The sequence below is a fragment of the Loxodonta africana genome, chromosome 1 (genome assembly GCF_030014295.1).
Source record: "Loxodonta africana isolate mLoxAfr1 chromosome 1, mLoxAfr1.hap2, whole genome shotgun sequence".
Classification (NCBI taxonomy): Eukaryota; Metazoa; Chordata; class Mammalia; order Proboscidea; family Elephantidae; genus Loxodonta; species Loxodonta africana.
Window position 1 is genome coordinate 91,945,340 of NC_087342.1, and position 26,094 is coordinate 91,971,433.

At 50.1% G+C, this 26,094-nt stretch overlaps 3 protein-coding genes and 1 pseudogene across 5 annotated transcripts; 1 reads left to right on the forward strand and 3 right to left on the reverse strand.

The window, feature by feature from the left end:
• Positions 1-147: 147 nt before the first annotated feature.
• On the reverse strand, positions 148-13,917 carry VARS1 (valyl-tRNA synthetase 1). Of its 3 annotated transcripts, none has more exons than XM_003422268.4 (30): positions 13,783-13,916; positions 13,123-13,543; positions 11,001-11,135; positions 10,759-10,897; positions 10,402-10,523; positions 10,227-10,311; positions 9,881-9,981; positions 9,617-9,744; positions 7,166-7,330; positions 6,834-6,915; positions 6,255-6,374; positions 6,064-6,172; positions 5,877-5,971; positions 5,598-5,688; positions 5,240-5,364; positions 5,051-5,154; positions 4,811-4,969; positions 4,603-4,693; positions 4,352-4,457; positions 4,195-4,265; positions 3,984-4,109; positions 3,733-3,837; positions 3,583-3,651; positions 2,838-2,916; positions 2,582-2,709; positions 2,065-2,220; positions 1,713-1,919; positions 1,527-1,638; positions 1,065-1,390; positions 149-310 (listed from the first exon to the last, which is right to left on the reverse strand). In XM_003422268.4, exons 2-30 carry the CDS (start codon positions 13,507-13,509, stop codon positions 242-244), a joined length of 3,792 nt encoding a protein of 1,263 aa, XP_003422316.2. In that variant the 5' UTR covers positions 13,510-13,543; positions 13,783-13,916; the 3' UTR covers positions 149-241. The 3 variants fall into 3 exon arrangements, with proteins under 3 accessions (XP_064139861.1, XP_003422316.2, XP_064139857.1); XM_064283787.1 differs by having other exon boundaries at positions 10,227-10,314; XM_064283791.1 differs by lacking the exon at positions 3,984-4,109 and having other exon boundaries at positions 148-310; positions 10,227-10,314; positions 13,783-13,917.
• Positions 11,824-12,734, forward strand: LOC135231186 (cytochrome c oxidase subunit 6C-like; annotated as a pseudogene).
• A 481-nt stretch (positions 13,918-14,398) lies between the features above and the next one.
• Positions 14,399-21,660, reverse strand: LSM2 (LSM2 homolog, U6 small nuclear RNA and mRNA degradation associated). The gene is made up of 5 exons (XM_064283856.1): positions 20,892-21,660; positions 20,206-20,273; positions 16,224-16,254; positions 16,048-16,107; positions 14,399-15,920 (listed from the first exon to the last, which is right to left on the reverse strand). Exons 1-5 carry the CDS (start codon positions 20,892-20,894, stop codon positions 15,795-15,797), a joined length of 288 nt encoding a protein of 95 aa, XP_064139926.1. The 5' UTR covers positions 20,895-21,660; the 3' UTR covers positions 14,399-15,794.
• A 116-nt stretch (positions 21,661-21,776) lies between these two features.
• Positions 21,777-26,025, reverse strand: LOC100669618 (heat shock 70 kDa protein 1-like). Its single transcript, XM_003422267.4, has 2 exons — positions 25,909-26,025; positions 21,777-25,240 (listed from the first exon to the last, which is right to left on the reverse strand). Exon 2 carries the CDS (start codon positions 25,225-25,227, stop codon positions 23,302-23,304), a length of 1,926 nt encoding a protein of 641 aa, XP_003422315.3. The 5' UTR covers positions 25,228-25,240; positions 25,909-26,025; the 3' UTR covers positions 21,777-23,301.
• Positions 26,026-26,094: the final 69 nt, after the last annotated feature.

The window sequence follows — 26,094 nt, forward strand, 5'->3', positions numbered from 1 at the left end:
GTGAGCAGCATGACTCAGGCCTGGCGTGGTGCCAGGAACAGACCCAGACAGACACACCCCTGTGCCCACCAGGACCCAGTGCCTTAGTCCAGCCTGCAGACCTCCCGCAGCTCACACTACCTCAGGAGCCCAGCCCCTCCCCCTCACATACACAGACAAGAAATGGTTTGTGGCAAAATAGTTTATTGCTGCCATCCCCATGGTGGGCCACTGGGGGTTATGAGGGTTGGAGTTGGGTGTATCACAGCATCTTCTTGAATAGGGCAATGGCCTCATCCACCTTCCTGAGCTCTGCTTCTGTCTGTTGGAGCTGGGGGTGGAACAAGGGGGTGGTGGGTGGTGAGGACCCGGGCACAAGACAGCAGACCCCCAACACCCATATGACAGTGGGGGCAAAGTTGGAAAGATGGGTGAGGACCATGGGAGGGGTAGTTCAGGGAGTGTGTACTTGCTTGGCTGGCCTCCCCCACCCCTAGAACTCTCACTGGCCTCCCAACCAGCACCCCTGCCCTCTTGGGTCTGCCTTGTCTCAGAGTGGACCATCTCCATAGACAGACAGGCCTCAGAGCCCACAAACTCAGAGTCTAAGTGCCCAGGCATCAGCACCCCTACCTGGGTTGACTGCCATTACTGTTTCCATATGTGTGGTTTATCCCACTGCTTTCCCAAGGAGGGGCACACCCAGTAGGCTCTGAAGTAGGTGCTAGACCTGGGGCTCCCTGACTGTATGTGGGGTCTCAAGCCCTGCCCCAGGTCTGTAGGATTCCAACTTCAGAGCAGCTAAGTGGGGTGTGAAGGGCCTGACTGGGGGGCAGGATACCCAGTTGTAGGCCTGTAGGCCTGCCTCTGCCTCCAGCTTGCTGTGTGGCCCTAGGCTGTGCCCTCCCATCATGTGTAAGGGGGATTCCATGGCCTCCTACAGACACGGACCCCACGTACTCATGGGCCTGGGCTTTGTGCTCCCCCCAGATTTCCCAGGCAAGAAGCCAGCCTCTTGGCCTGGACCTGATGATGCGGGGGGCTTTTGCAGGGGGGAAAGATGAAGAGCGCTCCCCACCACACACCTTGGCTTTGTCTGCCTCCTGGACGTTGAGGGGAACCTTGGCTGGGTAGCCCGGGGCAGCACGGCGCTCCTGCAGACGCTGGGCTTGCCGCTGCACCTCCCCACGCTTGGCCTGCAGCTTGCCCAGCTCTCGGGCTGGGTCCACCAGCCCCTGCAGCTGCAGGTGGACGGAGCAGCGGTCAGAGGCCAGGGCCACAGCACAGCCCTGTGGAGCAGGAGCCCCCAGGGCCAGGACAGCTACCACTCCCGCGCTGGCCAAAGTCTGCACGTAGGCTGACACGGCGGAGGCCTGGGCACCTGTGGTCTCGTCAGCTACTTCCAGGAAACCTGTTGGAAGAGGAAGGTGGTGAGGCCTGGTCCCAAGGAGACGGGAGGGCTGGCAGCCGCAGCCTGATATAGATAGGGTCGTCAGAGTGAGCAGAGGGGCCTGTGGGACAGGGTGGGAGTGGGGCCTAAAGCTCACAGTCTGGCCGGATGCGGGTGAGGTTGTAGTCAGCACGCAGGGAACGCACAGCTCTCGTGATGCTTAGTGCCAGCTCAAAGGCGGCTTCTGCCTCAGGGTCCTTCCAGGAGCACTGTGGGGCAGAGGAGGGGGTGAGGGAGACTGAAAGAGAAGGCCAGAGCTCCCCCTCCAAGCCATACCCCATACCTCCAAGGGCTCTGGGTAGGGAGTAACACAGAGGCTAGGGGCAGCTTGTGGAGTCCGCCGAGGCAGCCGCTGGAACAGCTCCTCAGTCACGAAGGGCATGAAGGGTGAGAGCAGCCGCAGGCCAACGTCCAGGCAGGTGTAGAGGGTCTGGCGGGCACAGTTAACTGCCACCTGGTCTGCCCCATTCAGCACAGGCTTCAGGCACTCCTAGGAGACAGAGAAGGACAGTGGTCAGGGCAGGAGAAGGGGTGACTCAGGTCTCATGGCCCACCACTGGCCAAGTTGGGCCCAGGGCTCTGCTGTTTCCCCACTCCTCTCCTGCTTCCTACAGGCCCCACTTGCTCCTTCTCACCAGGTAGACGTCACAGAGCTCATAGAGCCAGAAGCTATACTGGGCGGTGGTGACAGCTGGGAAATCGTAGGCCTGGAAACCTTGGTTGCTGAGCCTCACGGCTTCAGTCAGCCGGCTGCGGATCCAACGGTCCACCAAGCTCTCGTGGCCTCCAGGCTTGGGGGGAAGTGGACATATCAGCCAGGGGGCCCCATATGGCAGAGGCCAGAACTGAGGGCCCCTAACCCATTGGGGCAGGAGCCAAATGGGGTCCAAAGCATCCAAACATATGCCTAGTATCTGGGTAAGAAGGGACAGGTCCTGGCCACCTCTACAGAGAGCCCCAATGCCCCGGGCTTTCCCTGTAACAAATCTGTTCTTATGTATCTGACCCCACAACTACATGGAGGCTCCTTGGGGTAGGGGCTGCGCCTTGACTCTCTGGCTGTGATACTGGCACAACATGGCCTTGATGACTGAGTGGCAGGGGTACAGCTTGTATGGGTGCTGCCCGCCTCCCCATGTACCAGGCCCTCACCTCAGAGGTGGGTGAGGGCACAAAGTCCTTCCCAAGGCCCCGGAGGGCGAACTTGGTGGCGTTCCAGAGCTTGTTGCAGAAGTGGCGGTAACCCAATATCCGGTTCACATCCAGGTTGATGTCACGGCCTGGTTGAGGGTGAAGTGTGAGTCCTCACCAAATCTCTCTCCTGCCCTACCCCAGCAGGGCCAAGAACGGAGGAGAGGGGTGAGTCTCACAGATGGAGGTGGCCGAGGGAGAGGCTGTCGGGCCATACCTTGGGACGTGTAGGCACAGAGTCCAAACCGGAGGGCATCGGTGCCACACTCAGGAATCCCTGCCGGGAAGTCTGCCTTCTACAGGGAGGAGACAGGGAGGGGATGTCCTCAGCCAGCCCCACCTGCATACCTGCCTTTTATTTTCTAACTGTGGTAAAAATATATATGTAACAAAACATTTGCCATTATGACACTCTTTTTTTACACTTCATACATATACTGTAACATTGGTTATGTTCATCACGTTGCGTGCCCTCACTATTCATTTCCGAATTTTTCCATCACCCGTAACAGAAACTCAGTGACCCCGAAGCAACGACGCCCTCTTTCCACCTACATCGAATAGCCACGGATAAATATTGGTCTCTATACATTAACCTATTCTAGATATTCCATCATATGATATTTGTCCTTCAGTCACTGACTTAGCTCACTCAATGTTTTCAAGGTTCGTTCATGTTATGGCACACATCAGAACTTCATTCTCTTCATGGCTGAATATTATTCCTTTGTGTTTTTGTTTATCCATCCATCAGCACCTTGTTGGCCCAGTGATTAAGAGATCGGCTGCTAACCAAAAGGTTGGCAGTTTGAATTAACCAGCCGCTCCTTGGAAACCCTATGGGGCAGTTCTACTCTGTCCTGTAGAGTTGCTTGCTATGAGTTGAACTTGACTCAAAGGCAGTGGGTTTGGTTTTTGGTATCCCTCCATAAGCATTTACATTGTTTCCACCTTTTTAATACCTGCCCTTCTTTAGCCTTCTCCACCTCACTGGGATCCAGGTTGCTGTTCAGTAACTGGTCATGGAGCCCCTGAGGGTGGAGGCGGGAATGTTAATAGCTGTGGCTGCAGCCCCACAGCCCCCCTTGGCCTGGCCCATTGCCCAGCCCCACCTGCAGGGAGACTCCAAGGATGACATCCAGGGGGTCGATGACATTGCCTAGAGACTTGCTCATCTTCCGGCCATGGGCATCTCGCACGATGGCATGGAGGTAGACCTATAGGGCAGGTGGCAGGCAAGAAGGCCTATGAGCCTGAATACCCTCCAAGGCCCTCCCACAGCCCTCCACAGAAGCTCTGCTTTGAGCCCCACCCATGCTAAGCCTTGGGTAGGCTGTGGGAGGGGTCTGGGCAGTCTTCACACCTCTCGGAAGGGTAGCCTGCCAGTGAGCTTCAGGCCAAGCATGACCATTCGGGCTACCCAGAAAAACAGGATGTCGTGGCCCGTCTCCAGCAGTGTCCCCGGGTAAAACACACTCAGGTCTTCTGACTGAGGGCAGAGGAGGGCATGATGGGGAGCAAAGCACCCACCTCCAAAACCCCCACCCCACCCTTGCCCGACACTAGGAACCCACCTGGTTAGGCCAGCCTAGGATGGAGAAAGGGAAGAGGCCAGAGGAGAACCACGTATCCAGCACATCCTCATCTGAGGGAGGCCAGAGGTCAGAGGTCAGAGGGAGTAGGGAGAGGATCAGAGCCCCAACCTGTCTTGACCCCCAGAGCTCGCCTTGCCTTGCTGGAGACTGATCTTGTCAGGAGACATGCCAAACTCCTTGGCCGCCTTCTCCAGGGCCTCTCCCTCGTTGCGCCCACTCACCCAGTACCGCTCATCAGGGTCCTGCCAAGGGTAAGATAAGCACCCAAGGGGGCTCCTTGGTCTTGCTCCCTGAGCCCTCAAGCCCTGACCCCTCCCTGCACCAAGTACCCAAAGAATTCACAGCTGCCCCAGATGTTGTAGCACCTAGCCCTGGCCCCGGCCTCACCTCCCCAGGGGGCACAGCAGGGTCATCGATGGTGATGAAGTAAGCTGGGATGCGATGGCCCCACCACAGCTGCCGGGAGATGCACCAGTCCCTGTAAATGGTGGGCACAGGGTGAGAGTGGTGGGGTCAGGGAGGGCAAGAAGGCACCCTGGCCTGGGCCCTGCCTAGCCCCTCACCCAGCTGCCCCTACTCTAAGGGTCCTGCGCACCGAATGTTGTCCATCCAGGCATGCCACGTCCGCTGATGGGCCTCGGGCAAGATGCGGAGGTCACCCCTCGTAACGGCAGCACTGGCAGCCTGGGCCATCTCCCCGCAGCGCACATACCACTGTGGCCGAAGCAGAGGCTCCACCACATCCTTGGAACGGCTGAGATGTACACGGGGAGGTCAGGACCCTGAGGAGCAAGGAGCCCCTCTCCCTCCTACTCTGCCCCAGCCCTGTCCTCACTTGCAAAGCGGTACCACCATGGGGTTGTCCTTTATGTCCCGGAACAATCCCTGTTCCTTCAGTGCCGCCAGCACTGCCTTCCTGGCCTCAAACCTGGGCAAGCCCTTGGTGGGAGAGAGGTTTTGTCAAATCTATACCAAGATAACCTTCCTCTTCCCCACCCCAGGCCCCATGCCCCAGCAGCCTCACCAGGAAAGGTGGGGGCACGTTGATGAGGGCCCCACGCGAGTCCATGATGCTGATGGCCTCCAGCCCATGCCGCTGCCCAACGTCATAGTCATTCTGGTCGTGTGCAGGAGTGATCTTCACCGCACCTACGGGTGCACATGGGGTCCTAGGCAGAGTCCCACGCTCTCCTACATTTCCCGAAGGATGTACTCCCAGGCTGCCCCTGGCCCCCCACTTCCCTAAAGCACTCCTGAGAGATCCAGCCCAAGTCCAACATGTGCAGTTGAAGCTTATTTTTTCTTTAAGAGAGAAGACGGATGGTCGGGGGCGCTCAGGAGCTCCAGTCTTCTGCTTCCCACGGGACCAGCCCCTTGCTCACCTGTGCCAAACTCCATGTCCACAAAATCATCAAAGACAATGGGGAGACTCCGAGACAGGAACGGGTGGACGACACTCTTCCCCTTTAGGTGCTGAGGACAGAAGATGTCAAAAATGTACTAAGGGCTGGGTCTGAGCCCTTCCCACCCAAGGTTCTGGCTGTCCCAACACTCAAACCCCTCAAATGATCACTGAGGGCTCCATCTTCAGGGTTAGGAAAGGAGCTGGAAGACCGAGTTTCTCGTTCTCTCTTTAGCCCAAAGTTTCAGTCCCCGCGCACCTGGTATCTGGGATCTTTGGGATGCACAGCCACAGCCACGTCGCCCAGCATCGTCTCAATTCGAGTTGTTGCCACCACCACCTCCTCGCCATTGTCTGGGGTGACAAGTGGCCTTATGGTCTCAGCCCTGGCCCCTTCTCACATCCCCACCCCACCCACCCCAGGATCCTGGTGCCCAGGCTCCCACCTGAGCCTTGGACCTTGTAGGCAAAGGAGACAAGGACCCCAAACTCCACCTTCTCCTTGTAGCCAGGCACAGAGAGCAGCGTGCGGCCCGGCAACTCCCTCTTATCCACCTGTGAGAAGGGTATTAAGGGAAGTGGTCCAGCGCCTGGGGCTGGGTGGAGATTGGGAGGGTGTGGGGAGCAGGGGCCGCACCTCGATGTCAGAGATGGCGGAGTTGAGGGTACAGGACCAGTTGACAAGACGGGTGCTGCGATAGATGACTCCTTCCTCGTGGAGCCGGACAAAGGCCTCTGTCACAGCTGCTGAGAGTTTCTGGGTGGAGCAGGGGGAGTCAAGAGAGATGAGCCTTGGTGCTCAGGGGCCTAGACAGACCCGCCTAGGCAGCAGGGTCCAGAGAGCCCTGGCCAGACCAGAACAGAGGCTCAAGTCCCACCTCCCGGCACTCAGACCCGTTTGCGGGCTGGAGGAGAGAAGCGCTTTTATTGAGGGGAGAGGGGACAACGGGAACAAGTCTCGTGATGCCGGAGATGGTGGGGACAATGCTGGCGCAGAGAATCTTGAGAGTTCAGACTCCACAGGGGGCCAAGGCCTGGTCAGGGAGCCTCACATGTAACTAGAGGGTCTAGGAGCTCACGGAAGGGCCACGACGAGGGCGGGGAGTGACATTTGTGGTAGGGCCCTCAGTGGTTTCCTATGAGTGGGCTCCCCTCCTGAGACGCAGCAGGTAGACTCTGTCCATTCCCCCCCGGACTCGAGACACTTTATACTCACAGGGTCCATGGTGAAACAGGCTCGATCCCAGTCCAAGGAGCTGCCGAGCTTTTTCAGCTGGTGGTAAATCCGGTCACCTTTCCTGGGAGTGGACAGACAGGCCAGGATCAGCAAGGAGTCCTGGGCTGGAGGGAGACACTGGTGGGCTGATGTGGCAGCATGGGGATCACTCATCCTTTTGACCTGATTTGGGCTCAGGAACCAGCTGACCCTCAGCCTCTGTGAGGGACTCTGCCTCCTACTGCCGGGGTCACTACAGGTGACAGAGGTCTTTACTGGGGCAGGGGCAAGGAGGCAGGGCTGTGGTGCCCACAGGGATGACGCATACTCACTCCTCCTTCCACTTCCAGACCTCCTGCAGAAAGGCCTGGCGGCCCAGCTGGTGTCGGCTCAGCCCCTGCTCATGCCACAGTTTCTTTTCCACCACCACCTGAGTGGCAATGCCCGCGTGGTCACAGCCAGGGTTCCACAGGGTGGTCTCCCCACGCATGCGATGCCTATGGGAGTTGGGTGGAGGACCAGGCTCACCCACAGGCTGACTTAGTGGGTGAGCTGGGCCGGGGTAGCCTGGCTCCAAAGGGAGAAAGGGCTTGTGGGCAGGGAGTCAATGGGCTGTAAGGAAGGAAAGGGCTGGTGAAGTTTGAACCCCTCGTGGTTCTACAATCAGTCAGAAAAAGAACATTTGCAGGAATAGCCAAGGTAATTTTGAAAAAGAACAAAGAGGATGCCCTTGCCCAACCAGATAGCAAAACATATGAGAAAGTTATGATTATTGAAACAGTAAGTTAGTGCAGAGAAACAAAGGAACAGTTAGGAGAACAAAGTGACCGGAAACAGACTCAAGCAAATGTAATATTTGTTAACGGTGGCATTTCAAATCAGTAAGGAGGGATAACCTAGTCAGTAAATTTGTTTGGGACAGAGAGAGAGCCTTCCTATAGAGCTGGTGCCCTGAACTTGGACTTCTAGAATCTTAAACTGTGAGAAAAAGGAGCCCTGGTGGTACAATGGTTAAGCGCTCTGCTATGAAGCAAAAGGTTGGCAGTTTGAACCCACCAGTGGCTCCACGGGAGAAAAGACCTTGCAATTTGCTCCTGTAAAGATTACAGCCTAGGAAACCCTATGGGGCAGTTTTACTCTGTCACATAGGGTCACTATGCGTTGGAATTTACTCCATGGTACACAACAGCAACAAACAGTAAGAAAATAAATTTCTGTTTATTAAAGCCACCCACTTCTATTTCTGTTGTGGCAGCACTAAGAAACTAAGACAGGCGTCAAGGAAACTTCAGACTTCAAAATACTCACAATAACAGTATATTAAAATATTTCTTGATTAAGTTAAAATAAAGCTATTTTTAGTAGAAAGAGAAGAAGGGAAGAGAGCCCACAAGTGAGGGTGTTGGATGGGGCTACCTGACTAGGGAAGGATGCTATGTATTAACAGAGGACAATGTCCAGAAAGAGAAGTGTAGTGCCACCAGGGGGCAGAGCTGAAGGCCAATAAAGAAGGAAAGTAGGTTGCAGAGCAGATTAATGTAATTGCTGTCAATAAGGTGTACACCTCTAAAAAGCTGAAGTGGCATAAGTTGTGTAGATATATTTACAACAATGACAAAAAAAAGAGTAGCTACTGAGGCTGCTTATGTACAACCAAATACCTCATGGGATCTGGTTCCTTGATTTGGAGGTTTAGGGTCATAGTTTCATGGGACATTCCGGTTAACTGGCCTAATAACATGTTTAGTGCTTCTGTTCTACCTCCTAGCAACAGACGGAGAAGAACAGTCAGGGATAGGAAGAGGAAATGAAATGTGTGGCTAATTGCCTCCACGAATAGCCCGCTTCCTTTGCCATGAGACTAGAACTAGATGGTGCCTGGCTACCACTACAGAACATTTTGATCAAAGATTCTATACATGTAGTCCCCGACTTATGCTGTATTCTACTTATGATACACTATACTTATAACCCTCTTTTTTTGTACTACATACAATATTACAGTGTGTAATTTGCTGATGTTATTCTCAGATGTTCACTCACAGATGTTTACAGGTAATGTTTCCAACTCCCAAAGACAAATAAAGATCGGATTTATAAAGATACTGATAATAAAAACCATTAAAAAAAAAAAAAAAGAGGTATTTGACTTAAGTCAGAACTGAATTATAATGGAGTCATCAGAACGGAACCCCGTTCCAAGTCAGGGGCTACCTATGGAATAGCCCTGATAGGAAGTGGGAAAGTGCAGAACAGAATTTCAAATTCTCATGGAATCTAGATTTTCTGGAGCCATGGAGGGTGTAAGAACCCCTAAAACTACTGCCCTGAGATAATCTTTAAACTTTAAACCAAAAATATCCCCTGAAGTCTTAAAACCAAGCAATAGTTTAGCTTAACTTGTAAAATACGTCTGCTTTGAACATTATGCTCTTTCAAGAACTATCTATATGGGATCAAATTAACAGCAACTTGAGATATTAGATAGGAACCTTAGGGTACAGTGAGTTTATGTTAATGTGGGAGGAACAACTCAGAAAAGAAAGGTGAGAATGGCTGTATAACTTAAAGAATGTAATCAATGTCATTCAACTGTACATGTAGAAACTGTTGAATTGGTCTGTGTTTTCCTGTGTATACTCTCAACTACAACAAAAATAAATTATTCAAAAAAAAGAAAGAGAGTGGACATAGGGCACCAATCAGGAAGAGAAGGGAGCCACAGGAGTGGGGAAAGAAAGCAGAAGAGGCCAGCTCAGCTCAGAAAGAGGACAGGAGCTCACCATCGGGTTAGAGAGTCCTGGATGGCGTTGGTGAGCGCATGGCCCAGGTGCAGGGAGCCCGTCACATTGGGGGGTGGAATGCACATCATGAAGACGCCTTGGGGATTTGGTGCTGACACACTGGAACGCTGATGGGGGTGGGGGGATGGGATACATGCTTAGGCCTCATGTGACCTCTCCCCACCTCCTCCCAAGTGATGTGTCCTTCAGCCCTGCCCTTTCCTTCCCCATCCCCTCTAGGCCTGGGTGGCAGTGCCCACTCACCCCATACTCTGGTTTGAAGAAGCCCTGCTGCTCCCACCAAGGGTACCAGGCAGCCTCCACATACTGAGGGCTGTAGGAGTCGGGCATGGTGCCACTGACATCTGGGGTAGAGGGGAGGTGGGGTCAGTGCCAAGGCTAGGAGGAGCTGGGAAAAGGACAGGCCAGCACAGAAGGAGCTCTGGGCTTCTCGCTCACATCACAAGGCAGTGTTGGGGGTCTGGGGGATCTGCAACCTCACCAAGTAAAGTGGTGGGAATAAGGATGAAGCAAGAAGGGATAAAAGTTTGGGAGGAGCTGCTAAGGAGGGTTGAGGTGAAGGCTGGGTATCCTTTCCTCATCCCAGTACCTTTCTTTTCGCCAGGTGGGGTTGGGATGTCATAGGTAACGACCCCAGGATCCCGTTTCTCCTTCTTCTCTGGTTTGGGTTTCTTCTGCTTAAGAGGAAAAAGACACAGGCCCAGACATTAGTCATCCTTTGCAAGACACTGGCCTTTTTGTCAGCTCTACCCTCAGTCTCTCACCTCCCCTGAAGGTGGCTGCTGTTGGATCTTCTGCTTCTGTTGGAATTTCTCTAGCTTTTCCCGTTTCTTTGCCTCTTTCTTGAGCTGAGCAGCTGTCTTTGGGGGTGCAGGAGCCTCAGGGCCTGGAGAGGGGTACATAAATGCAGACTCAGCCTGAGCCTGCTAGGGACCCTCCATGAAGATGATACTATGTTTCACGTGGGCTATTTTAGCTGCCTGAGAGCTCCCCTATACTGATCCTCCCATTGTACCCTCCCCAGACCCCTGCAACCCCCTACCATTTCTGAGAGAAAAGAGGAAGTGAGCTGCATGGAAGGCCCCAGAGACTCCTAATCCTTCACCCCCACCATTTGTCACCTGTCTGTTGGGAGAGGGGCCTGGCCCCTGAGTACAGAACCACCTCTCCCAGCACGGCCCGGAATTCTGGCTGCTGGACACACGTGATAAACCAGCGAGTCACGTTACCCCAGATCCGGCGGGCTGAGGGGTCTAGGACCTGGGATGAGGATGAGGAAGAGGGAAAAGAAATGAGTTACCCTCAGTCACAGTGAGGTCTGAGGGGAGCTGCCCTCATCCTTCCCCAGGCCCCAGTGACTCACGTATCGGAAAGGCAGCAGCAAGGCTGTGACAGCTGCCAGGTCAGCCAGAGTGGGGGCCTCCCCAGCCAGGTAAGTGTGCAGCCGAAGCCACTCCTCCAAGGGGCTCAGGGCCCGGCCCAGGGCCCCTAGTGCGGCCTGGCAGGAAGAGGAAGGGGTATGAGACAAGGCTTGGCCTGCCTCAGTCCCCACCTGGCTCCCGGAACTCAGTCCATTTGGCTTCCCTCTGCTCCCACAAATCCCAAAGGCCAGTTTCCTCTTCTCTCAAATGTTCATAATAAAAGTGCTTCCTCCCCATTCATTTAACAAACTCCTACCGAACACTTACTACATGCCAAATGCTAAAGGTTAGTACGTGAGATAACAAAGTACTTGCTTCAACAGATATTTATTAAGCACCTACTATGCACCTGGTGAGAAGCCCTGGTGGTACAGTACTTAAGAGCTCGGCTGCTAACCTACAAGTCAGCAGTTCTAACCTAACAGCTGCTCCGTGGCAGAAATATGTGGCAGTTTGCTTCCATAAAGATTACAGCCTTGGAAACTCTGGGGCAATTCTGTTCTGTCCTACAGGGTCACTATGAGTTGGAACTGACTTGATGGCAATGGGTTTGGTTTTTGGTATGTACCTGGCAGAAGTCCCTGGGAGGTACAAACAGTTAATGTGCTTAGCTGCTAACCAAAAGGCTGGCAGTTTAAGTCCACTTAAGAGGCACCTCAGAAGATAGGTCTGATGATCTACTTCTAAAAAAATCAACCACTGAAAACCCTATGGATTTTCTCCACTAGTCAGGAAGGACATTGGTGTTAAGTGAGAAAAACCACCATGTCTTCCAGCGTATTGGGGAAACCTCAGATGCAAGGCCTTCTGCTCAGGTGTCTATGAATTCATATCGTTGGAGCACTCATTATGTCCCTGGGGATTGCAGCTCTCTGTAAGTTTGCAGTAGCTGAACCAAGAAGGCATCTATGGATTTCTACAGAAATTATGATTCCATGAAGGATTCTGAAGAGATGAGAAAAGCTGGTATGCTTCAGAGTGCAAAGTGATTTGGAATATAAAGAATTTCTTTGGATTGAGTTTCATGAAAGTTGTCACTGGCCTATGTTCCTGAATTATGAAACATGACTCTGTGGGCTAAGGAATAGTTTCTCTTGGTAAATGAACAATTAACAAATGAAAAAAAAAAAAAAGAAAATTCTACGGAGCAGTTCTACTTTGACACCCATGGGGTCGCCTTGAGTCGGAATCACTCCACCGCAACTGGTTTCAGTTTATTTTTTTATGTGCCAGACACTACTCCAGGGTGAGATCAGAATTTGAACAAGTAGGCCAAGTCCTTGACCTGGTAGAGTTTACATTCTAGTGGAGGAGATGATAAATAAGCTAATATATCATGTAGCACCCTATTTAACTGCTATGGAGAAAAACAAAGCAGGGTGAAGGGGCAGGGAGTTCCAGGAGAGGGTGGCTCTCTTTTTTTTAAATACGGTGACCAGGATTTCAAGGAACAAGCCAGGGCCTATGCTACATATCTATCCGTTCAGTCAGTCGGTCATTGATGAGATACTAAATACCCACCACATGCTTCATACTCTGATAAGAGCTACAAGGACACTCAGGCACAGCCACACTCTGGAGGCACATTTACAATGTGGTGGAGTGATGCATTAAAGTTAAATCTCCCCTTTTTTCCCCTTCTTTCCTCATTTCATTTCTCATTCATCTCCTCCTGGCAACTGTTATCTCTCCCCACCCTGCCCAAGCTGCCCAAATCTAATCATCTCTCCCTCACCCGGTCTTTCCCACCATTTCAAAGTAATTCCTATCACTCTCAGTTTCAAACTCATCACTTATTCTGAGCCTTTAAAGAGCAAAACCCTGGGCTACGTGCTCTGCACACATTCCTTCATCTTCTTAACAACTCAAAAGTATTACATCACTTTTGTTTCACAGACACAGTGAAAGCAAGGCTGACAGTTTTAGAAACGTGCTTAGAATAACCATACCAGGTGGGAATTGGGATTTGATCAAATGTTTTCACTCTCTGAGAGGATATTCTCATTATCCATTCCAGTCCTTGCTTCCTTCCTCTGAATCTCCCTGTTCTTTCTCTCCACTCACCTGGGGGTCCTGGGCAGAGCTTCGGAGTCCCAGGGCTGGCAGTGTTGCCCCACAGGCAGCTGGTATGAGCTCCGTGTCGGCATAACTGACCCACTGTTGGACAAGGACTGCTGCCTGGCTACCCCCAGGGCCCCCTAGGCCTGCTGGCCACAGCAGCTGCGCCACAGCTGTGGCCCCCCACACCCAGAGCCCACCTGGCCCTTGCTCCAGGGCGGGCAGGCGGGGTGGGGGAAAGGGAGTCCTGCTGGTCGGGGGGGGCTGAAGACAGATGCGAGGGTGGGCACCCCCCCATCCGGGACCCTCTCCAGCCTCCCCATAGCGGGCGGCTATGAGGGCTCGGAGGCTGGGGAAGGCGTCTGGGTGAGGGGAGACGTAGAGGATGGACATGGCTATTCAGGGACTCCGAACAAGACGGAAAAACCTGAGAAAAAAAGACAGGGTAAAACGAGAGATTCGAGGGGGGTCCTATCCCAGCAGAGGGGGCCCTCACGGGGACTCCTCTGCCAGGGCTGGAGGTCTGATGAGGCCTCGGGAGCCGAGGGGCGGCTGTGGGAGCGTCTGGGGCAGAGGGGGGCGGGACTCCCCATGATCACGGTCCTCAGGAGTGTGAGGGGGCTTTCCGCGTCAGCAGGGACGCACGTTCGGGCCGCGTGTACATACTGGAGGGAGGTGGTTAGGCCCGGCTGGCCCGCGGCGGGATGGGCCGGGCGGCCTGGGCCGAGGAGTCGGGCAGGTTGGGGCGGCGGCGGTGGCGGCGGTCTTTCGGGCGATCCTAGTTTCCCTGCGACCGCCTCCCGGGCCGTCGGCACCCACGTGTCCCCCGCCTTTATGACAGAGAGCGTTTCCGGGCCCGCGGTTCCTGGCGCGGGCGGCCGCGTCCCGCCTGCACGGGCGGGCTCGGCCCCTGGCCGACGCTGCTCCGGGGTCGAGCCGCCGCCGGGGGCCGCACTCACGAAGAACGGGGAGGGGCGCAGGCACAGCGCGGGAGGGCGTCCCCGGGACCGCCCTGCAGTCAGGCGCCGCCGCGGACACCCTGGCGGGGTCCTCGGAGCTGGCAGTGTGGGTGGTGGGCGGCCGCTAGGCGGGCCCGGGAGGGCGGTGCCCAGCGGGCAGCCGGCGAGTATCATCCTGCTGGAGCTAGACTCTGCCGCACCGATGGGGAGGGGGAGTCCACCGTCCTTCCTGAGCCTCATTTCTTCACGTGTGCGATGATGGCGTCACATTAGGTGGCCTCTATGGCACTCGACGGCATTGGGTTAGGTTATGGTCCTTGTAACTGAATTTTCGCCTGTGGCGGGAACTCATTTGCTGAATGAATCGAGTTTAGTAATTCCCTGTCATAACTCTATGCAATACAAGTTATGTCCTGTGTTTATTTACCTTCTTAACAGATATTCAGAAAGACTACCGATTTCGCTAGATTGAGAAAGAAACTCAAAACCTATCATGGATTTTGATGTCTCATAGTATTAACTGCCACATAAATGAGAGAGCACAGAAGTGTTAAGGGCACCTGGGAAGTGTGGAACCCCCTTGCAGTAAACAATTTGGCCTTTCGCCCTGGTTCCTGAGAGCCTGGCCAATGAGGCCAATGAGGGGGGGCTGACCAGACAGAGGGAACCTCTGGAAAAAGGATGTACTCTATCATGGCCATGTGGTGAGGTCAATAAAAGGCCTTTTAAGATGTTCACTGGAGCTTCCTGGGACCTCCTGGACCTCGCCCTTGGTGTTTGTATCCTTTTTTCTGCTAAAGATAGCCCGTTCCCTGCAGTTTTTGAGTCGTTTCAACAATTAAAGCACCTAGGAAACAGAAGGGGCCTGTACTTGCTGACCTAGCCCCAGTGACCGGGACGAGAGACAAAGAGCTGCATGGAACAGCTGGAGTCTGAACTGACCAGGGAAGGGGGCTGAGATTCCCACAGGACGAAGCTGCATGTAGAGTGGGATTTGTTATCCACCACACATTTGACATCAGAGGTGGATAATCTCAGCCTCCCTGGACTGGTTATGACACCACAGTGGCAAAACACTCCAGTTATAGGTACAGTATAAGCAAAAGACCAGGGAGAGAAAATAAGTAGGGGCATATTCAGGAAAACATGGTGTATAAAAAAAAAAAAAATAGTCCAGGTTATTACACGGTTTATACAAAGGGGAGTAGTGACAGATAATGCTATGTAGTTGGGCTGGGCTCTTGGCTATGGGAGTGGAGAGTAACAGGGCTTGAATGAATCCAGCATCACCTTCCTGCCCCCTGCCCCAAGTCCCTGCCCAAAAAGACATACCACAAAACCACAACTCAAATTTGCATCATGAATTTTATTCCCGATGCGGGACAGATTCCTTCCAGCCCCAAAGAGAATCACACCCTGCCCTAGAGAGATCTAAGAGGCTCTCCTACAATTTCCAGGGAAGGAGTGAGAAAGGCAGGTGCTGGGGACTGGGAAGGCTTTGCAGTTACGCACACTACTTATCCTCCCCTTCTCAACAGAGGAAACCTGCTCCCCACTATTATCCCTCTCATCTGCTCATCGTTAAAAAAAAAAAAAAGCCTCACTATTAAAACTCAACCAGCCAAAAAAAAACAACTCCATGGGTGAGAGGGGCCCTGGGCTGGGATATTAGGTTATGGGTCACCAGTGGAAAAGGGCGGCGAAGCAGAGAAGGAACCATCACTGTTTCTGCTGCAGGGCCTCCTTCCTTGCTGCATCCTGGAGCAACTGTGTGTCAACCTCATCTGCTGGCAACTGCACATAGCGGACCACTGAGCCCCGGATGAAGCAGTTCTTCACTGACAACTATACAAAGACAAACAAATGTGAAAACATCCTTAAAATACCCTCTACCAAAAAAAAAAAAAACATATCCTCTACCCACCCTGGGGCCTCCTACTTTTGGAGGTGTTTCTTCACCATCCCTACTCACCATGTGAGGGTATTTCTCAGGGTCTGTGACGCTGATATCAGTTAGTTTGATGTTGAGATACTAAAAAAAAGATGGAATACCATCATTAACCCTAGAGACAAGATGCAAGTATCCAGCCCTTAAGCTCTCCCCTCTCCTTCCCCAAGACCCAATTCTGGGCTCTTGCTATATCTCACCTGATCCACAGAATGGAGTGTTCCACAGATGCTATCAGGGGGTAGAGGGAGAGAAAAACCGAATTAACTTACAGCAAAGTCAACAAACATAGAGGTGACTTCAAAGGTGGGCCAAAAGAGACATCTTTAAGCCCTGGAGTAAGAAAAAGCTTTAAGAATGGTGTATTTTAGACCCCACATCTTCCCTCTCTAAACCAACCCACTCAAGAGCTACCATTAAACAACTGTTAAACACTAGACCTGTACTGTGCATAGTTATTTGTAATCTTTACAACCACCTTACAAGGTAGCTATTACCATGTGGCACTCAGAGAGCTGTCTAACTTGCCTGACTTTAGAGCAAATAAGCAGGGACTTCAGGTCTGATGCTTGCAGCATGAGCTATTTTCAAACATTTATTGCTTTGGAAGCAGAAGCCCCATATGTAAAGTAGATAAAGGTAGTCAGCATTGCTCTTGAAGATGCAGACATAAAGGGCATCTGTGCTCCCAATCTGTGTTCTTCTTATTAATTGCCATCAAGTCAGCCCCCAACTCACGGCAACCCCATACACAACAAAATGAAATGCTGTCTGGTCCTGTGCCATCCCCATTAACAGATTGCAGGTTGAAACGTCGTCACGCATAGGGGTTTTCACTGGCCGATTTTTGGAAGATCACCAGGCCCTTCTTCCTAGTCCATCTTGGTCTGGAAGCTTCACTGAAACATGTTCAGCATCACAGCAGTACACAAGCCTACACTGACAGATAAGTGGTGGCTATGTGTGAAGTGCATTGGCTGGGAACCGAACCTGGGTCTCCCACATGGAAAGCAAAAATTCTTAGCGCTCCACCACTGTCCGAAGCCCTCTAAAATGTTAACGGGGAATGCTATATAAACACCAATGCTCAAAGTTATGCTTCCTCTCTCTCTCAACTTTAATTTCTATCAATGGCTTCAACAATTTAGTCCCATAACTTCAAATCCTGTAAGTTGTACTTCTTCGCTCTCCATGTCCTGTGAATCTTCATCATCTGCTGACTTCTGTTTCTGTAATTCCTTTTCTAGTTGGACTTCTACAAACCTAGGTCTTATTATTTTGAAGCTCGACCCAGGCCAACATCCAACCTGGTTGTGGTTTCTGTTAAACTGATTTTAATGTTTTTATATTTACCTTTTAATATATACAAATTTGCATAGATCAAATATAATTACATTTTATATTGATTAATTTTATTATGGAGACACACAAATGTTATGACTCCCATGTGAACACTGCCCACCCTTACCAGTCCTTCCCTATCAATACCTCCATCCGCTCCTCCATATTATTTTGAAGCACCAGTCGCCTTGATTTTAACCATCTTGCATGTCATCCCCAAACTCAAGCTCCTCGGAACTGTGGCTCTCAAACAATGACATGTGCATGTAAAATTTTCAGGAAATACAATATAGAGAATACGTGTATGCGTGTTGTACTTAGGGCTGCCAATAGCTTTTTCCGAAGAACACTGCTCTTTAATTGCCCTTCCTCATTTTTTTGTGGGGGGGGAGGTATTAAAAATGTTTTAAATGAAATGATAGTAATAATGGCAGTTTAAAAAATATCCTGTCAAAAATAAAGTTGGCAACTCTAGGTTGGACTCCCAATTTTTGTAAAATTCTATAAGTCTTTGAAATCCAGTGTCTGAGATTTACTGCCTCAGTGATGTTCTTTCTCACCATGTCCCTGGCTGCTCAAAGCCTGTGACTGCTGCACTTCACTGCCTGCAGCAGTGGAAGCAACTTTCAGGAATTGAATCAGGTGGTGTCATTTTATTCAGTCCCTTAAGGAGGAGACACTTGGCGTAAAACTGGTCTGACAACAAGGATGAGGGAAAGAGCTCTTCTCCCAACCAAGGAAACATCTTAGAGTCTTCCAAGTCCTTGCTTTAGGCCCTGGGCTACAACATAAGTCATCCTTGCCATGATGAAGGCCTAGGAAGGAGAAAAGAGGGAACTCAAAGACAAGTCATCTCACAGAATGGCCTAGGGCTGGTTTTTGTCTTGCTCTACAGCCCCAACCCATATGCCAATTAAAACTGTCTGCATCGCCGGTGGCATGAGTGCCATAAATTGAAATCTCTGGCCTAAAAGGCTAACGCCTTCCAGTTCAGCCCCTCTCCTCACCATTCCCTGCCACATCAATCCTTCTCCCACAAAGAAATAATTTCACATTCTCCTGGGTGGGAGAAACTGTTGGGGAGAGAATACATTAATTCAATCTCTTCCTAAAGTATAATCGGATAATAGTTATAAATACGTTTTACGTACATTTCATTTAAAGGATTTTTTCTAAAGAAATAATCAGATGTATACATAAGATGTTCAAGATAACATCATTTGTAAAAGCAAAGAATCAGAAACAGCCTAAGTGTCTAAAACAGATCTTGGTTAAATACCAAAACCCAAAACTGTTGCCATCGAGTTGATTCCAACTCATAGCGAGCCTGTAGGATAGAGAACTGCCCCATTGGTTTCCGAGGAGCAGCTGGTGGATTCGAACTGCCAAACTGTTGGTTAGCAGCCATAGCTCTTAACTACTGCACCACCAGGGCTCCTGGTTAAATATAGCCATCTAATAAATAATAAAGTACTGGACAGTAGTTAAAAATTTTAAAGGATCAACTTTATTTACACAGAAAAATATCCATAAGTGAAAAGTTTAACAATTACATAGAGAATATGATCCTATTTTTAACAGTTTTTTTTTTTTTTTAACTGTTTAACTTTTTTAAAAAGGCACCAGACAGAACTGGATTTCAGTTCTGGCTGTATGGCTTAATTGTGAGGACTCCAGTGAGTTTCTAACCTAAGCTTCAGTTTCCTCAAGTATAAAACAAGAACAATAATATACACCACATAGGGGTGTTGTGAAAATTAAATGAGTTAAAAAAATGCAAAGTACTCAAAACAGTGCCTAGTCCAGAGGAGGCTCTCAAACATTAGCAATTTTTTTTTCATTCAGCACACATTTATTAAACTCCTACTATATACCAGGTCTATGTGGTGTAGTGGTTAAGAGCTACGGCTGCTAACCAAAAGGTCGGCAGTTCAAATCCACCAGGTGCTCCTCAGAAACTCTATGGGGCAGTTCTACTCCGTCCCGTACCGTCATTATGAGTCAGAATCGACTCGACAGTAGTAAGCTAAATGTGGTCCTGGTCCTGCAGGGAGGACAGGCTCTAAACAGTAAATATATTTCTATGAAATCACAATTTGAGAAGTACCCACTAGGAAGAAAGTAGACTCGATGACAGAAGGGCCTACTTGCCTAGAAGGACCAGGAAGTCTGTCTGAGGACAGAGCACTTAACCAAGTCCTGAAAGATGATTCAGAGCCAATGATACAAGGAGATAAAGGATTTACAAACAGAAGACAATACAGACAAAAGAGACTGCACTGGTCTTATTAGTCCTCTGTTTTCTTTAGGAAAAGGAAGATTACGCCACACATACTATTTTGCAACAGCTTTCCCATATCAGCACATCTCATTCCTATGGGACAGCCATATAGTATGGAAATACAACAATTTAATAAACCAATTCTATATTGATAGATTTCAAATTGTTCCCAATTTTTGGCTATTGCAAATAAAGCTACAAGCATCTCTGGACATTCATCTTTCCTTGTGGAATTGATTGTTAAATTTCTAGAAGTTGGGTCAAAGGAACATATGATTTAATCAGAAAAAAATAAAACTGTGTTTGTTTTGGAAAACATTTTATTGACATCTCCACATTCTGACCTCTCTAATACTTACCCTTTAAATTATATATTGCTTTCTATCGTTTTCCCATACACAACTTCCCAGCTAATGCGTAAGCTTAGGGCACAGGTTGGGTCATTTATTTCTTCTGTATCTCTCCCACCTTGCCCAGCCATCAAATACTTATCAAACTAAAAAGGTTCCAGGGCCCTGGGCACACCCACCCGCTGCAGACTTATTGAAATAGATACCTACCTCAGGTCATTTTTTAGTTCCACGACCACATCCTTTCCAACAAGGGACTTGAAAAAGGAATAGAAGAGCTATACGGGGACAAGGGAAAAACCATCACGTGGAGAAAACAGGTAGGGCAAAATGTCCCCCTGCCGGTATTCTCAAATACTGGTATTGGGATCCCCACCACATCCCTGGCAGTTCTAAAAACTCCACAGGAAAGAATACTCGGTTGACAGGCGAAAAGCTGGAGCAGAAATGATTCCGCACATTACCTAAGTCCCTTACTTGAAGCACCAGAGGGCAGCTCTGTCCTGCACTACTGGGGCTCCCGGACCAGCTCTCCCAATCACCTCTTCTGGGCCCCTGCATACTCCTTCTAGTTAATTGTTGAAGGCATCCCACCCGCCCTCTCGAGACCTGGTCTCTGGCTGGGAAATGCTACTTGAAATCTAGCTTTTCCCTTTCCTGTTATCTCTGCCTACTCTTTTTTCTCAAAAGGGAGGGAAAAAAAAAAAAAAAAAAACCCATTCGTTCCCACATGCCTCCGCGAAGAACTTGATGCGCAGTAACTAAGAATGGAGGGAAAAGCCCAGGGCTCAATACCAGGCTAGAGGAGCAAAGCCTGGACCCGCAGCTCGCCCCCAACCGCCTCAACCGTCCTGGCTCCCCGAGGGCGCCCCCCCTTGTGACGTCACGGTACCTACCATGATGCTCGCGCCGCGCGCTGCAGACCGGACGGGAGAGGAGAGGCACTGGTGCCGCGAGCCGGAGGCCGGGCGGCAAGTGCAGCGCGAACCTACGCGTGGGACAAGCCGGGGTCGTGCAGGCGCAGCCGCCGCAGAAAGCTGAGAGCGAACAAAGGAGAAAGCGCAGCAGACCCGTGGCTAGGGTAAACAGACCGACGGGAGACAGCCGAGGAGAAGATAAAGACGGGAAAGGGGCGGGACTTCCTGCCTTCCGACTTCCTCCCGAAGCGGCTGGCTCCCACCGCGCAGGCGTTGGCCGAGGAACATTGGAGAGGCGCCTCACCTGGTCTCAAAGGTTTTTGTGCAGTTAACAGCTTAATGTACGCACACCTACACAAACTTCCTACTGGAGATTGTGAAAATTTACTACTATTTGTGCACTTTTTATGTTACACTTGGATAAAAAGTTTTAAAAATTGTTGAGTCCCCAAGATCAAGAGCAGCCTGGGCACAAATCTTGATTTTATCAAAGCCTTTTACTGGCAGTGGATTCTGACTCATAGCTACCCTATAGGACAGAGTGGAACTGCCACATAGGGTTTTCAAGGAGTGGCTGATGGATTCCAACTGGTCAGCAGCCATAGCTCTTAACTACTGTGACACCAGGGCTCAGATTTTATCAAAGGTTCCTTATAAATAGATTTCTCCCAAGGACCCAATCTTTGTGTTCACATTTCTTATACACTTTTGCCTAAGAGTGTCCTGTAAAAGGCCTGAGTAGATAACTAGGCACAGACTGGCTCGGGGGTAGAAACATTGCAATATTTTACTTTCAAATATTGCTTCCTCAAACACAAAACAAATGCTGTTAGATATACTTCTATACTCGTGTCCCCCAGGCATATATAACATGCGGTATTATGACACAAGAAGGTTTTTTTTTTTTTTAATGTTATAATGTTATAAGACTACTAAATCATCCTTGCATTTACTCTGCACAAAAATATCCGTTTTTTCTAGGGAACACCTAGCTCATTTGGCATAACAGTTCATAAAGTGTTTTACATTCTACATTGGTGAGTAGCATTTGGGGGTCTTAAAAGCCTGTGAGCCACCATCTAAGACAACACTGGTCTCACCCCTTTGGGAGAAAGGGAGAGTGAAGAAAACTAAAGATACAAGGGCAAGATTAGTCCAAAGGACTAACAGACCACATCTAACACGGCCTCCAGCAGACTGAGTGAGTGTAGTACAACTAGATGGTGTCTGGCTACCACCACCAACTTTTCTGACAGGGATCACAATAGAGGGTCCCAGACAGAGCTGGAGGAAAATGTATTAAAAAATTCTAACTCACAAAAGACCAGACTTACAGGTCTGACAGAGACTGGAGAAACACCGAGAGTATGGCCCCCAGACATCCTTTTAGCTCCATTATGAAGTCACTCTCCACGTTCACCTCTCAGCCAAAGATTAGACAGGCCCATAAAACAAGGCTAAAGGGGCACACCAGCCCCGGGGCAAGGACTAGAAGGCAGGAGGGAACAGGAAAGCTAGTAAAAGGGAACCCAAGGTTGAGAAGGGAGAGTGTTGACATGTCGTGGGGACACTAACCAATGTCATAAAACAATATGTGTACTGTTTAATGAGAAACTAGTTCTGTAAACCTTCATCTAAACTACAATAAAAAAAGTTACAAAAAAAATCCATTTGTCAGGAGCTGGTTGTAGAAACTTTTTTCATGGAAAAGAGGTAATAATAGACTCAGTACATAGACCCTGGATTGCCTGGATCCAACCTGTAAATAACTACAGGATATCAAGCAGAAATGTGCCTCTCCCAGTTGAACCCTAAGCACTTAAACCAGCCTATCACTGGATATGAGCAGTAACTACAGTTAGCAATTGCTGTAGCTAGGGTTAAAGGTACCTGATAGACAAAAATTATTTGCCTATTTGGAAGGATTAGCTCATGAAAATTCAAATACTTTGCCCTTACCAGATTAATCATTCACAGTGAGCTCACAATCAGGGTACCCATACTGTCCCCATGAGCTCTTTTCATTACTTTTCAAGATACACGCACAGCCTAAAGATACCAGAAGTAATTTGCTTTAGGAACAAATTTAATGACTGACAACCATCCACACAGGAAGGAGAAAGTTGGGGCTAGCCAGAAATAAACAGATGTTCAGATTCATCAGATGGTTCAAAGAGAGGCCTAGTTTTCCTAAGAGTCCCATTCCAGAATCAGAAAAAAGGACCTTTGTGTGAAAAGTTGGTATACAAAACTCCTCCATCAGAATCCCAAACAGATGGTAAACTTAGGTTCAGGTCCAGTCAATTCAAGAATCATAACAGTGTTTGAAGATGAGGGGAACAAAATTCACCTTACAGACACTCTAGAACTCTCCAGTTCCAGAATGAAATTAATCTACTTCTTCAATGGTGGGGCCTGTGGCAGGCCTTCCAGATGGATACCCTGTTCCACATGCAGGCCCAGTGCATCCTCCCTGGTAGAGTTTTGTAATGACTGGGTTACACACCTGCTCCAATTCTTTTCTCTTGTGATCAAACTCATCTTTGTCAGCCAGTTGATTGGCCTCCAGCCACGAAAGGACTTCACTGCATTTATCCAGTATTTTCTTTTTATCAGATTCACTAATCTTGCCCTTCAAGCCTTCATCACTCACAGCGCTCTTCATGTTAAAAGCATAGGATTCTAAAGCATTTTTTGCAGCGATTTTCTCCCTCTGGACCTCATCTTCAGCTTTATATTTCTCAGCATCCAGAACCATGCGCTCAATCTCCTCCTTGCTCAGGCGGCCCTTGTCATTGGTGATGGTGATCTTGTTGGCTTTGCCTGTGCTCTTGTCCATGGCTGTGACATTGAGAATACCGTTGGCATCGATGTCAAAGGTCACCTCAATCTGAGGAACTCCCCTGGGTGCAGGAGGAATTCCAGTCAGGTCAAAGCGCCCCAGCAAATTGTTGTCCCGGGTCATGGCCCTCTCACCCTCATACACCTGGATCAGCACCCCGGGCTGGTTATCCGAGTAAGTGGTGAAGATCTGTGTCTGTTTGGTGGGGATGGTGGAATTGCGCTTGATCAGGACAGTCATCACGCCCCCAGCTGTCTCCAAACCTAGGGACAAGGGAGCCACATCCAACAAAAGCAGGTCCTGTACCTTTTCAGATTTGTCACCCATCAAAATGGCTGCCTGTACTGCGGCGCCATAGGCTACTGCCTCATCAGGGTTGATACTCTTATTGAGATCACGACCATTAAAGTAGTCCTGCAGCAGCCTCTGCACCTTGGGGATACGGGTGGAGCCCCCTACCAAAACAATGTCGTGGATTTTACCCTTATCCATCTTGGCATCACGTAGAGCCTTCTCCACAGGCTCCAAGGTGCCCCTAAAGAGGTCCGCACACAGCTCTTCAAACCGAGCTCTGGTAATGGATGTGTAGAAGTCGATGCCCTCAAACAAGGAGTCAATCTCCAGGTTGGCCTGGGTGCTGGACGACAGGGTCCTCTTGGCCCTCTCACAGGCGGTGCGCAGCCGCCTCACAGCTCGCTTGTTCTGGCTGATGTCCTTTTTGTGTTTCCTTTTGAACTCCTCCACGAAGTGGCTCACCAGCCTGTTGTCAAAGTCTTCCCCACCCAGATGGGTGTCGCCAGCTGTCGCCTTCACCTCAAAAATCCCATCATCTATAGTCAGAATGGACACATCAAACGTGCCTCCACCCAGATCAAAGATCAGGACGTGTCGCTCTCCCTGACCACCTTTATCTAAACCGTAGGCAATGGCAGCAGCTGTAGGTTCGTTGATGATTCTTAGCACATTGAGTCCTGCTATAACACCTGCATCCTTGGTGGCCTGGCGTTGAGAGTCATTGAAATAGGCTGGCACGGTGATCACAGCATTGGTGACAGAGTGGCCCAAAAAAGCCTCAGCAGTCTCCTTCATCTTAGTCAGCACCATAGAAGAAATTTCCTCAGGATAGAAAGCTTTATTTTCTCCTTTGTAGGACACCAACACCTTGGGCTTGCCCCCATCATTGATCACTTGAAAAGGCCAAAGTTTCATGTCTGATTGCACCACAGGATCATTAAATTTCCTTCCGATCAAACGCTTGGCATCAAAGACAGTATTCTGGGGGTTCATGGCTACCTGGTTCTTGGCCGCATCCCCAATGAGCCGCTCAGTGTCAGTGAAGGCCACGTAGCTGGGGGTGGTGCGGTTGCCCTGGTCATTGGCGATAATTTCCACCTTGCCATGCTGGAACACTCCCACGCAGGAGTACGTGGTGCCCAGGTCAATGCCTATGGCCGTTCCCTTAGTAGCAGCCATGGTTTTCCGAGGCCTGTGGAGAATGAATAAGAGAGGGTTTTAGCAGAGTGATTTTGGACAAGGTAGACAAGAAGAGTCTCAGCCAACTCCAAGGAGGTGGGCTGGGAGATGCAGAGTGGGCATGTACTGTTTTGAATTTCTCATAGGATCTGATTCAACTGTCCCATTCCCACCTCTGCGATATATTTTATTGTGGGATTGTACCTGTCTCTTGCTGAACTAAGATTAGCTTATGTTCTGATCTCCTCAAAAACATTAACCTTCGATTTGGGTTTTGTTGTCTTCCTGGGCTCCTTTACCCTCTCATGGGGGGATTCATAGGCAGTAAATTCAGGCAATCTCAAGTTGACTTCTAGGAATCCAATCAAGCCCTTACAAGTTTTCTCCTCAGAGGAGGTAGGCTGCTCCAGGCAGTCTCTTTCTCCACTCTTCTCCAGAATAAAAAGCCTGTTCTCTGGAGCCAATGACAAGCAAAAAGGAATTTCTGCTTCTTTCTGCCCCAAACTCCTGCCCTAGGCAGCTCATCTGGCTCTTTTCCACAGCTCTGACCAATCCCTGCCACCTTGGAGCTCAATTCTTCAGAACTAAACGAACTAGACAATTATCCAGCACATTCTCAAACAAGGACCCACTGGTCTTGCTTAATCCCACTCCATTCGCATCAGAGCCCTCTCAGCTCACCTATTCCCCTGCCGCTTCCGCTCCAGTTTGGAAATGTTCCGGATTGTGGAGGCCCTTCGCGTTGGGTCTCCCTCAACATCCAAACTGCACAGCGGCCGTCCCCCTTCCCACCCTCCCCTCCCTGTCCCACAACTTTGAGCCAGGCCCTGTCCTGTCATTCTGATTCCAAACTGGCCGGTGATGTCA

Excerpts from the sequence above, each read along its gene's own strand:
- VARS1 (XM_064283787.1), bottom strand. The coding sequence starts at position 13,509 with ATGTCCATCCTCTACGTCTCCCCTCACCCAGACGCCTTCCCCAGCCTC. Across the intron at positions 10,315-10,401 it reads AGCAGCCACCTTCAGGGGAG|CAGAAGAAACCCAAACCAGA; the intron begins GTGAGAGACTGA and ends TTTCCTCTTAAG. Across the intron at positions 4,110-4,194 it reads TCCTAGGCTGGCCTAACCAG|TCAGAAGACCTGAGTGTGTT; the intron begins GTGGGTTCCTAG and ends CTCTGCCCTCAG.
- LSM2 (XM_064283856.1), bottom strand. Across the intron at positions 16,255-20,205 it reads GAACTAAAAAATGACCTGAG|CATCTGTGGAACACTCCATT; the intron begins GTAGGTATCTAT and ends ACCCCCTGATAG. Across the intron at positions 15,921-16,047 it reads CTGAGAAATACCCTCACATG|TTGTCAGTGAAGAACTGCTT; the intron begins GTGAGTAGGGAT and ends GTCTTTGTATAG.
- LOC100669618 (XM_003422267.4), bottom strand. The coding sequence starts at position 25,227 with ATGGCTGCTACTAAGGGAACGGCCATAGGCATTGACCTGGGCACCACG.